The sequence below is a fragment of the Hemitrygon akajei genome, chromosome 7 (genome assembly GCF_048418815.1).
Source record: "Hemitrygon akajei chromosome 7, sHemAka1.3, whole genome shotgun sequence".
In the NCBI taxonomy this organism is placed as follows: domain Eukaryota; kingdom Metazoa; phylum Chordata; class Chondrichthyes; order Myliobatiformes; family Dasyatidae; genus Hemitrygon; species Hemitrygon akajei.
The window spans coordinates 176,971,904-176,985,131 of record NC_133130.1 but is presented as its reverse complement, the minus strand read 5'-3'; the positions used below and the strand labels follow the sequence as shown (position 1 = coordinate 176,985,131).

The 13,228-nt window shown below is 38.1% G+C and overlaps 1 protein-coding gene across 6 annotated transcripts in view; it reads right to left on the bottom strand.

The window, feature by feature from the left end:
* cntrl (centriolin) overlaps window positions 1-13,228 on the bottom strand; it is a 109,366-nt gene that overhangs the window by 92,410 nt on the left and 3,728 nt on the right. For 5 of the 6 annotated variants that reach the window (XR_012099749.1, XM_073052671.1, XM_073052672.1 and 2 more), the window contains exons 3-7: window positions 8,226-8,359; window positions 6,755-6,885; window positions 6,341-6,482; window positions 5,742-5,928; window positions 2,309-2,502 (exon numbers count right to left, since the gene is read on the bottom strand). Coding sequence is in view for 5 of the 6 variants with exons in the window: in XM_073052671.1 (XP_072908772.1) it covers window positions 2,309-2,502; window positions 5,742-5,928; window positions 6,341-6,482; window positions 6,755-6,885; window positions 8,226-8,359 (788 nt within the window). In the remaining variant the exon portion in view is untranslated. Of the gene's footprint in view, window positions 1-2,308; window positions 2,503-5,741; window positions 5,929-6,340; window positions 6,483-6,754; window positions 6,886-8,225; window positions 8,360-13,228 lie in introns of those variants that run through there. The other variant, XM_073052675.1, reaches the window with a different exon arrangement.

Sequence of the window (13,228 nt, the reverse complement as noted above, 5' to 3'; positions counted from 1 at the left end):
TGTAAGAGATCAGCAAATAGAAGGGAGATCGAAAATCTGGCCGAGTAGTACCACAACAACCTCTTACTCAATGTCAGCAAGACCAAGGAGCTGATTATTGACTTCATTAGGAGGAGACCAAGAGCCAGTCCTCATTGGGGTATCAGAGGTGGACAGGGTCAGCAACTTTAATTTCCTCAGTGTTATCATTTCAGAGGACTTATTCTGGGCCCAGTACCCAGTATGATTATGAAGAAAGCATGATAGTGCTTCTACTTCCTTAGAAATTTGCAAAGATTCAGCATGATATCTAAAACTCTGACAAACTTCTATATCTGTCTGGTGGAGGGTATACTGACTAGCTTGCCCTTGAATGGAAAATCCTACAAAAAGTAGTGAATACAGCCCAGACCAGCATGGGTAAAGCTCTCACCACCTCTGAGCACATCCACACGGAGCGTTGTTGCTGGAAAGCAGCATCTATCGTCAGGGACCCTTGCCACCCAGGTAATGCTTTCTTCTCACTGCTACCAGGAAGAGGTGGTACAGGAGTCTCAGGACCCACACCAGCAAGTTCAGAACAGTTATTGCCCTTCAAACATCAGGTTCTTGAACCAGAGGAGATAGTTTCACTCATCTTCACTTGCCCATCATTGAACTGTTCCCACAACCTAAAGTCTCACTTTCAAGGACTCTTCAACTCATGTTCTTGATATTTATTGTTTATGTATTTATTATTATTATTTTTTCTATCGTATTTGCACAGTTTGTTGTATTTTGCCCACTGGCTGTCGCCCTGTTGAGTGCGGTCTTTCATTGATTCTATTATGATTACTGGATTTATTGAGTATGCCTACAAGAAAACAAATCTCATTATTGTATATGGTGACATATGTATTTTGATAATAAATTTACTTCAAACTTTGATTCTTTTGTATTTTTCCACATTAATAGTTGACTACTGCAAGGATTGGTGCCCAACTGTTCACATTTTAGATCGTAGCTTTGGATGATGGGATCAAGTTATGTTTCCAAGTTTGTTTAAAACACAAAACTAAGAGGCAGTATGACCAGCAAGAAGGATGCAGAGGGGCTTCACAGGAATATGGACTGGCTAAATGAATGAGGAAGAGCATGGTAAATACAATGTGAGAAAATACAAACTCTTCCATTTTGGTAGAGAAAATAGAAAAGCAACACAATTGAGAAAGTGTCATGAAAACCAAAAGACAAAGATACATTTATATTCATTGGGATTTGTACGTGAACCACTGAAAGTTGGTGGGCAGGTTCAGAAGGCAGTAAGGAGAGATGGTATGCTGGCCTTTACTGTAAAAGGATTTGAACACAATAATATGGAGACCTGGTGAGACTACATCTAGAACATTGCTCAAAGGTCTGGCCTCCATACTTGCAATAGTTCAGCAAATATTAACCACAATGATTCCCAGAGTGGAGGTTTGTCTAATTGAGATTATGAAGACCAGGTCTGTACTCTCATGAGTTTATAAGAATGAGAAGTGATCACCTTGAAGTGTGCAATATACTTAAGAGACTTGGCAGGGTTAACGTGGAGCTGATATTTTCCCCGGCTGGGGTGTCTAGAACAAGGACATCACAGTCCCTTCATAAGAGATTGCCATACAGAAAAGAGGTGAGAAGAAAGAGTATTGAATATCTGTAGTACATTACACAGAGCACTGTGTAGTCTCAGTCATTGAGTATATTCAAAATGAAGAGCAAAAGGCATTTAACTATTTAGGAAATCAAGGGATATGGGGTCAATGCACTTAACTGGAACCAAGGTAAAAGATCAGTCAAAAACACAAGAGTGGCAATCAGCCGCTGCTTTCTTATTTTAGTTTCCAGCAAAGTCATCTCAATAGTTTAGGAGTCCTGAACTTTGTGCTTGTAATTAACTCTAATCTATGTACATTCAGCAGTGGTGCCATAAGTGTAAGCTTACAGCTACTGTTGTTTCTCCACTGTTAACACAGAAGCTTAAATTTGTTAGGGTCACATATTGGTGTGAGACCAGTATAAATTGGTTGCATAAACACTTCTTTATAAATCAGAGTGCAGCCAATTTACACAGGTTCTTACACTATACTTTTCTAAAACTTTGCAGGATATTTGTGGCCTATGCATTTGAATTTTGTATTGCCCACCTGAAACATTTTGTAAATTGCATAAAAATCGAGGAATGTCATCATCAGTAATTACTTAGTCTATTTTGCTTCCATTAGTTCTACTACAATGTCTTTTTTATTACAGTATATTTCCTTTTCAATTACTACCAGTTTAAGTTTTATTCTTAACACAAACATACCAGCTCATTCTTGGTCTCCACCTCTCTCTCCAGTTTTTTGCAGCTGTTCTTCTGTTGTTGATGTTCCAATTCAAGTGTCCTATTCTGTTGTTCTTGGCTTCTGATGTCATCCATTGCCTTGGAGTGTTTCTGTTCTAACAACTCAATCTCTTTCATCTTCTTTGCAAGTTCCTTCTCAAGGTTCTCTAGTTCTTCTGCAACGACGCAACAAAAATAAAAGAGTTATTACATACCACCAAATGCATTTTCTCTGGCTCACTGATAGCTAATCCTGATATAGGATGGCTGTATTGACATTTTCTTTCCTTTTTCAATCTTTTTATTGCTCTTAAAAAAAAGTGTGTATACAAACAGGAGGAGAATATCTCTGGTATATATATCAATAGCAGTACATACAGAAGGTAAAATGAACAATATCAGAATCACACATATTGTTGATCTACAAAGTATGAATTTGATACAGAATGTATAATTCTCAATTTATGAAGGAAGGAAGGACTATTAGAAATTTTTATATAAAAGAAAAAAAACACTATTCTAAAGTTCTAAAGAGAAAAAAAGAACTGGGCAGTCCATCCTGAGAGGAAAACCAAGAGAAGATCAAATCCAAGGTTCTGAAAAAATAGCTGGAAGAGTATCAGTACAAAAATCAGATCATATGAAAATATTGAATAAAAGGTTGCCAGATTTCTTCAAATTTAAAGGATGTATCCAATGTCCGACTTCTTATTTTCTCTAGACTTAAACAGGACATGATAGAGGAAAGCCAATAAAAGGTGGTAGGAGGGTTAGGGTCTTTCCAATTAAGTAAAATGGGTTTCCTAGCCAATAAGGTTAGCCAAAAGGCTATCATCCGCTGAGCGGAAGCAGGAATATATCCTGCTTCCGATGGAATAATCCCAAAAATAGCTGTAAATAAGTTTGGTTGTAAATCCAGATCCACCACTTTAGATAAGGTTTTACAAACATCTTTTCAAAAATTCTCCAACTGTATTGACATTTTTGGAGGGTAATTTTATATGCTGCTCAAAGTGCAAAACCATCATACCATGCTGAATTGGGAAGGAATGGTGCCGATGAGATTGACAGTCTGTACATCTATTGTTATCTTCACTTCTCTCTTCTCAACTTGCTCATTCCTATCACTTTCTTGGTTATTCATATTCCTTGTTTTTATTGTGATTACCTCAAAATGTAATAAAGCTTAAAAATCCTACTGAAACAATTACAATAATAAAAAGATTAATGTCTACGTGCACTACCAATTTAGTTCCCTGATGACTTTGTGATAATTTCCATTTTAAGCAATTCAAAAACAAGTCATAAGGAATTCATACAAGTCATTTAACTCCTAAAAGGTTGAAAGTTGAAATAAAAACTCAAGAATACATTGAGTCAACCAGTATCACATCTTTGTAACTCTAATATAAAAGATTGAAATTTCTCCTCAGAACCATGAATTAAACGTGACATTTTTAAAAAATACATATTTTACTCTACTTCTAAAATTTGATTTCAAAGAATGTATAATTTGAGCAAAGAGGGAAAAATTACTGAGCAAGTTTTCATGGATTCATTGTCTATTCAGAAATCTGACGGTGGAGTGGAAGAAACTGTTTCTGAAATATTGAGTGCATGCCTTCAGGCTCCTGTATCACCACTTTGATGGCAGCAATAAGGAGGAGGATGTCCTGGGTAATGGGGATCCTTAACAATGGATGCCAATTTTGAGGCATCGCCTTTTAAAGATTTCCTTGATGCTGGGGAAGTTGGTGTCCATGATGGAGCTGACTGAGTTTACAATTTTCTTCAGCTTTTTCCAAACCTGTGCAATGGCCCCTCCTCACTTAGCGTTGATGCAACTGATTAGAAGCGCTCCATGGTAGATGGATAAGTTTCTGCCATCATTTACTTTAACCAGATTTAAATTCTTAATTATGGAACAGAACAGTGTATTGGTTACATAGGGGCTTCCCTGATTATGGATGACTTAACACAAATTTTAACACATTTTAAAGCATTTTTCAAACTCGTACTGATAATAAAAAGTTTTGTGGAATTTATTAATGACTGGATACAGTAATATATTCCATTAGTTTAATTATGAGCAGAGTTGGGGTGAATATCAAATAAAATGAAACAGTTATAGCAGGTGTACATGGAGTGATACAATCAGGGTAGCTTCAGAAAATGGACATTTCTGACATGGAGAATTTGGCTTACAGTAGTTCTCAAGAGTGGGGACTCACCGCATAGCTAAAATAATACACAACACCTAGAGTTCCATTCCCACAAGAACTTGTTGAAATAAATTTGTAATTTTAAGAACAGCTAATATCAGGAATGGTCACCATGAAAAACATTGGATTACTATAAACTCTATTATCTTCAAGGACATTTGCCATCTTACAAATCAAGACCACCAATGTACCGTAGATTCCGGATTTTAAGCCGCTACTTTTTTCCCACATTTTGAACAGCTTTGAACTTTGCGGCCAATAATCCGAAGCGGCTAATGCATGATTTTTTTCATGCCGCCTCGTAAACATTTTGCCTCGTAACAGTAGACCAATAAAATTGATGAGTAGTTCACAGAGGTCCAATGAAATTGTACGATAAATCAAGCGCACTTTCACAATTAAATTATTGTAAATCAGTCATTTGTACTCACCCTCATCAACATGGAAAACACTCGAAGCATTGTGCTGCCTACTTAGTTTAAACTATATTTGTTTTCTGTACTACATCGCGGGATGCTATGACGTCACACCCGGTTTCGCGGTGTCTTGTGGGAAAATGCCGGTTTGCGATGAAACGGGACGGAGGGAGGGAGCGCATTACGCGAGCGGCTTTGGATCTGAGCGAACTCTGCTTTTAAGTTAAAGGTATCAATAACTTTTCCTGGTAGGCTGCAATATATATATTTTTTTACCAGTCGTTAGGAGATATTGGAATGTTGTTCAGTAAAGAAGTATACGCAACGTATATTTAAAAGTAGCCGCGTACGGGCACGGTTCGAAAAAAAGCATTTGCAATATGTATTTGTTTTTGTTACCATATGGATTTAATTAAAAGTTAAAAAAATCCTCACGTGTAATATCTTTCTGTGTAAATATCTCATATTACAACGTGGGACACCTGCGGCCGAAAATCCGGTGCGGCCTAAAATCCGGTGCGGCCTAAAATCCGATGCGGCCTTTACAATTAAAAAAATGATTTTATTTCTAAAATTAGAGCCAGCGGCTTTTAATCAGGTGCGCTCTGTAGTCCGGAATCTACGGTAGTTGCTTCCTAATGCCTTTTCAGTTCTGGGATAAATTAGGGATGGACAATAGCATATTAGCATTTTTAGTGGCATTCCTACTCCACAAACAATTTAAAACTTGAACAGAATCTCCATCAGCATTAAATAATACCTCCTTGCTTCTTTTACCTAAGTGAAATCGTTCATGAGCCTCTTGCCTTTCCTGAAGAGTTACTGGCCATCCATCCAAGCTATTCAAAGAGCGTAAATGATAAATGACGTACAGTCGATAATGTGGAAGACTGGCTAAAGGATTATCTGCTAGGTTTAGTGAAGTCAACTCTCTCAAAGGCTTCAGTTTAGATACATCTTGAAGCTAAGACAAAACAGAAAACTTATTAGATTGTCCACAGGAATGACATAAAATTCAGAACCTATAATTAATAAATTATATTTTGTCTAAACAGAAATATGTTTGCACCAAAAGAATTTATAATAGATAGAGATTAATATAATTTTAGCATATAGTGAAATGAATGAGTATCCAAATGGAGAAAGAAATTTCACCCATTCCCTTGCCCTTTTCAATAAGGCCTTTAAATGGAATTCAAATTACAGTGGTCTGACAGAAAAAGATCTCTTGATGAATTATGTCACCACAAGATTATGTTCTTGGTGTACATGATACACAAAATGTATCTTTTAGTTTATTTTTCTTTTCACAGATACAAATTGTCACAATCAATTTTCTTTCACTATTTTGACGTACATAACTGAAATTAACATACCGAAGTAATATTGTTCTGTTTGAGGTTGAGAACACGCAAGGATCGCAACTTCTTTCCAACCCATGAAGGAATTTGTTCAATATAATTTCCAGCTAGCACCAGATTTTGAAGGTTCACCATGTGCTCCAGCCCTTCAATTTTACTAAATGCAGGGAAAAGTAGGCCCACTTTAACTCAGAAAGAGTCAAAAAATGCATCATCTGTTCTGGCATGTAAAGACTTTCAGTATTATTCACATAATAATTTGAATAATAGTTTTATTGATAAGAACAATTCTTTTAATTTACTCATCATATAGTAAACAATTATTACTGTTAATAATTTACAACTGATTCATTCAATCACAGGTTTAATTTTGTTTCTCTATTCACTTTAACACTGGATACATACGTGTACTCTTCTTGAGTTACTCACCAAATTCGGTTGTATGAAAGGCTAAGTTCCCGCAGCTTTAATTGTTTTTCCAGTTTTTCTATTTTCTCAATCACATTGTTGCTCAAATTCAGGGCAAGTAGATGGTCACATTTTTCAAGGTTTTCTATAAACTAAATATAAAATATTAATATGACTTAAGACACAAGAGGTACTGCGGAGCAATACACACAATGTGCTGGATGAGTTCAGCAGGTCAGGCAGCATCTCTGGATGGGAATAAACAGTCAACATTTTGGGCCAAGACCCTTCATGAGGACTCATTCATGAATATGACTTGTTTAGCTAACAGTCCCAGGAATTAGCAAACTAGATATTGGCATTTTCACTTCAGTGAAGACATTGATGAAACTTTACACAAATAAATTCTTCAGAATATGTAAATCTTCTAGTGAGTTATGATAAGTTTGAGCTCTGTTTGACATGAACATTTAAATTCAGCAGAAAATCTTGAAACAACATTTATATATTCTTTTATGCAGCAAGATAGAATTGTCTGAAAAATTTAATACCTACCTGATATTGCATGTTATTAGCATTTATTAGTCAATGTGTACCATTTAATGAGACTAGGCACAATTAACCTCAGCTTTTCCCCCTCAATTTCTTGAAGCTTCAGTTTTCAAGGTCACTTGTGTCATAGGTTAGAAAGTAAATGTCCAATTACAAACCTTAAATGAAGTAGAATTGTATCTGAAGTAAAAGACACAGTTCACATTTTTCTTTTCTATCACTGAACAAGGATAGGTTAAAATTAAATGATTAAACACACAGGGAATGCTAATAGTGACATAGTATTCTAGAGAAAATGGTAATTTCTGACTTACAGGCCCTTGAGTTGTGGAAACTGAATTATATGGAGCAATTGGAAATTGTGGATAAAGAACTGAATAATTTATACTAATTTCTAACATCACAGATTACTAACCTAAATAGACCAATAATAAATAGCTCACATATTTTCAAGTTCTTTTCTATTTCATAGGCATTGTTAAGAAAGAACAAAACTTTATTCTCTAATGTGTTTCTGCAAACTGGAAAATATTTTTTTAGAATCATGGATTTAAATAGCACAGAAAGTCTATGCCTTCAAAGTCCATCTACACCAATCCAATTTTCCTGAAGAACATTATCTTTCAATGCCTTTCTATTTTGTTGTTAAACCCTACCACTGGAACATAGTCTAGATAAGTGTGCCAGAGACTCTTATGGAGTCTCTGTATGGAACATTAATATGCAAAGCAAATCCAAACAAAATTAGACAGAACTGGGCAATGTGTAAAATGTTGGTGCCCGAAGGTTATAAAGTACTGGCTACATTATATAAACTTCTGAGCTGTGCTAATATCGTGAACATATAGATCTTCAAATAAAATATAATTTATATTTTTCAGCAACCTAGTTCAGATTACATTTGAATAATTATATCAATGTACTTAATCTTATGTATTACCTTAAACTTCTTCCCTCCTGCTTTTGACAAGCAAAGATTGAGGGATTGTATGGAACCCAACTGTTCTTGTTTTGATAGTTTTTTGATCAGGTCTTCAGTGATGTATCGGATTCCAGGGCTCTGTCTAACTGTATCTGAAAATAAAAGAAATCCAAAATCTTCATCAATACTATTTTTTGCCCACAAACAAGCTGTCCAAAAATTAAATAAGTATGTGGTCATGTTCCTGAAATGTTGAGTGTGCATCTTCAGACCCCTGTACCTCCTCTCCACTGATAGCAATGAGAAGAGGGCATGTCCTGGATGGTGAGGATCTTCAGTGAGGAATGCTGCCTTTTTGAGACACTGTATCTTTAAGATACCCTTGATGGCGAGGAGAATTGTGCCTGCGATGGAGCCGGCTGAGCCTACAATCCTCTGTAGCCTTTTTCAATCCTGCGTATTGGTGCCTCCATACCAGGCTGTGGTGCGATCTGTCAGGATGCTCTGTGTTGTCCAGTGCGTTGAAAAAGTATTCACACCCCACAATTATTTTCACTCTTTACTGTCTCATTTTCTAAATTTAAATACAACTGAAGTAGTATTTTTGAGCTGATCTACAAAACATTGTGCATGATGTCAAATCAAAAGAAAAATTCCAAAACCTGTTAACAAATTCATAAAAATTAAAAATCTTAAATTGTGAGGCTGAAAAAGTAATCATCCCTTTTGTAATTATTATGCTATCTTGCCTCAGTTAGAATACTGTATATTACCTTAGCAATTCACCGAATTGGTTGATGTAGAATAGACAATAGACAATAGGTGCAGAAGTAGACCATTCGGCCCTTCAAGCCTGCACTGCCATTTTGAGATCATGGCTGATCATCTACTATCAATACTCGGTTCCTGCCTTGTCCCCATATCCCTTGATTCCCCTATCCATAAGATACCTATCTAGCTCCTTCTTGAAAGCATCCAGAGAATTGGCCTCCACTACCTTCCGAGGCAGTGCATTCCAGACCCCCACAACTCTCTGGGAGAAGTTTTGCCTTAACTCTGTCCTAAATGACCTACCCCTTATTCTCAAACGATGCCCTCTGGTACTGGACTCTCCCAGCATCTGGAACATATTTCCTGCCTCTATCTTGTCCAATCCCTTAATAATCTTATATGTTGCAATCAGATCCCCTCTCAATCTCCTTAATTCCAGCGTGTACAAGCCCAGTCTCTCTAACCTCTCTGTGTAAGACAGTCCGGAATTAACCAGGAATTAACCTCGTGAATCTACGTTGCACTTCCTCTACAGCCAGGATGTCCTTCCTTAACCCTGGAGACCAAAACTGTACACAATACTCCAGGTGTGGTCTCACCAGGGCCCTGTACAAATGCAAGAGGATTTCCTTGCTCTTGTACTCAATTCCCTTTGTAATAAAGGCCAACATTCCATTAGCCTTCCTCACTGCCTGCTGCACTTGCTCATTCACCTGCAGTGACTGATGAACAAGGACTCCTAGATTTCTTTGTATTTCTCCCTTACCTAACTTTACACCATTCAGATAATAATCTGCCTTCCTGTTTTTACTCCCAAAGTGGATAACCTCACACTTATTCACATTAAACATCATCTGCCAAGTATCTGCCCACTCACCCAGCCTATCCAAGTCACCCTGAATTCTCCTAATATCCTCATCACATGTCACACTGCCACCCAGCTTAATATCATCAGCAAACTTGCTGATGTTATTCTCAATGCCTTCATCTAAATCGTTGACGTAAATCGTAAATATTGGAGGATCACCTGTTTTCAATGAATTCGTAAGAATATATACACCATTCTCTTGTAAGGTCCAACGATATGGTAGACTTTCAACAGACCAAACCAAAATGAAGACAAAAGACCACACAAGACAAGTTAGGGATAACAGAGAAGCACAAATCTGGGTTAAGGGTACAAGACCATCTCAAAGACACTGAAAGACTTCCAGTTTAAGATGGCACTACTGAATGTGGGTGACAACTTACTGGTAGTTCTCAAAGCAAGATATTCAACTAAATACTCTATTAATAACACTTTTTATATGGAAAATTTTGGTAAATGACCACTGCAAACAATGAAGAAGAGAAGGCGAGGCCGATCTGAGGGTTGAGGCGTGCAGGTACGAGACAGAGCTGGAAGGAGGTTAAGGTGTGTTCCAAGAAAAGATGGAGTCAGAATCGAAGACATCGTTGGAGTGTGCAGAGTGAAGAAAAGCTGAAGCATAGCAGTTTCGGAGCCCATCCACCTAAACTAGGAGCGAGGTTCAATCCACCTAAACGCTGCATCAATTTGGAAAGGTCAAGTATGGGCCAGAAATGGCCCAGAGTGCATTGATGCAGCAGGGCCCAGGCCAGATTTTGGGTGGGCGATCCGGTGCTCGGACAACTTAAACGTGGACCAGATAAACTGAAAAGGTAGGGTTTTGGGATGAAGGCAAGGGTCAAGCTGGTTTTGCTCTGCAACATTTTACTCCTCTCTCTTCGACACTGAGGCTGAGGCTGTGTCGTGCCCTAGCTGTTGTGGGTTTAGTGTCAGCAAGCTTCATGGCGATTTGCCTCTGTGTGATAGACTGAGACTATGTGCTGACTCTGGCTGCTCCTGGTTTTGGGTTTATGGGCTCAACTTTTTCCTCTCTGCACATTGGGTATTGGTCTTTTTTCTTAAATTGTGCTCTTTCAAGTATCTTGTTTGAAGCCTGTAAGAAGAAGAATCTGAAGGTTGTAGGAGTTCAAAGTAAATTTATTATCAGAGTGCATGTATGTACTATATACAACCCTGAGATGCTTTTTCTTGCTGGCATACTTAAATCTATAATAGAATAATAACCATAATAGAATCAATGAAAAACCACACCAACTTGGGCGTTCAACCAAAAGACAACAAACTGTGCAAATTCAAAAAGGAAGAAAAATAATAAATAAATAAATGAGCAATTTAATACTGAACACATAAGATGAATCCCCACCACCCAGGACATGTCCTCTTCACACTGTTACCATCAGGAAGGAGGTACTGAGCCTGAAGGCACATACTCAATGATTCAGGAACAGCTTCTTCCCCTCTGCCATCTGATTTTTAAATGGACATCGAACCCTTGAACACTACCTCACTACTTTTTGTTATTTAGCACTATTTATTTAACTTACCTATTTAATAGACATATATATACTTAATGCTATTCAGTTATTTTCTTTTTATTTATTTACCATGTATTTCATTGTGTTGCTGCCATAAAGTTAACAAATTTCACAACATATGCTGGAGATATTAAATCTGATTCTGAAGAGTCCTTGAAAGTGAGCCCATAGGTTGTGGGAACATGTCAATGATTGGGCAAGTGAAGTTGAGTGATTTATTAATTAGTTTTGAGGGAATGGTGACATTGACTGCCAAGCTGTAGCGATAAAGAGCATCCTGATGTATTCATCTTTGCTGTCCAGATGTTCCAGGGTTGAGTGAAGAACCAACAAGAAGGCATCTGCTGTGGCCTGTTGCTCCAGTAGGCAAACTAGAGTGGATCCAAGTTCCTTCTCAGGCAGGAGTTTATATGTTTCATCACCAACTTCACAAAACACTTCATCTCCATGGATGTAAGTGCTTCTGGACAATAGTCATTGAGGCAGGTTACCACATTCTTCTTGCGCACCACTATAAGTGGAGCTTACTTGAAGCAGCTAAGTACCACAGACTGCTGAAGCTAGAGGTCAAAAACCTCAGTGAACACTCCAACCAGTTGCTCAGCACAGTTCTTTAGCACTTGGCCAGGTGCCCCATCTGGGTCAGATGCTTTTCATGGGTTCAATCTCCTGAAAGCTGCTTACACATGGCTCGGAGACTGAAATCAAAGGGTCATCAGGGGTTGTGGGAGTTCGTAATGGTTCCTCCATGATTGAAGTGAGCACAGAAGGCATTGAACTCGTCTGGAAGCAAGGGTATGCTGTCGCCTATGTAACATTATAAGAGGTGACAGCATTCAAGCCCTGCCATAACTATTGAGCATCCTTCATTGATTCAAGTTTAGTCCAGAATTGCCACTTCACCCATGAGATAACTTTCCTGGAGATCTTACCTGGACCTCTTGTAACTTTCTTGGTCACCAGATTTCAATGCCTCTGATTTGGCCCTCAGCAGATTACGGATCTGGCTAGGGAAGACTCTGAATGATTTTATGGGGACAGACTCGTCTATGACTATTGTTATAAAATCCATAAAGACTATGATGTACACATTCAGATACACAGATGAGTTCTTGAACACGGCCCAGTCCATGAACTCAAAGCAATCCCCTAGCTGCTCCTCTGCCTTCCATGACCACCTCTTTATTGTACTAATATCTGGCACTTTGCTCTTTAGCCTCTGCCTGCATGCAGGCAGAAAGACAGCCAAATCATCAGATTTCCTGAAAGGTGGTCTGGGCATGGAATGGGAGGCATTCCTTATTTTAGTGTAACAGCGGTCTAGTGTGTTGGACCTCTGGTGCTACAGGTTATATGGACTGGGTATGGTTTTCTTCAAATAAGCCTGGTTGAAGTCCCCAACTATGATATGAAATGTATTAGGGTGGACTGTTTCTTGTTTGATGATGGTATCAGGCAGTATCTTAAGTATACTGATGGTATGTAAACTTTATGGATTATGGATGAGAACTCCCTAGGATAGCATTTGACTGTTAGGTGTTCAAGGTCTGGGAGCAACACAAGCTTGCAAAACTGCGACATTGGAGCACCACTTGGAGTTTTTCATGAAACATGAACACACACACCTTCACCTTTACCCTTTTCCAAATCAGCAGTTTGATTGATCTTCTGAATTGTGAAGCTTTTGGATCTGATCACCTTATCTGGCATGCTGGGAGTAAGCCATGACTCGATTATACTTAGAACTCAATCTCTTATTTCCCTCCAATATAGCAATCTTGTCCTCGGGTCCTCAGTTTTGCTCTCTAATCCTGGACAAAAACCTGCTAGTCCCTGGCAGAAAGCTT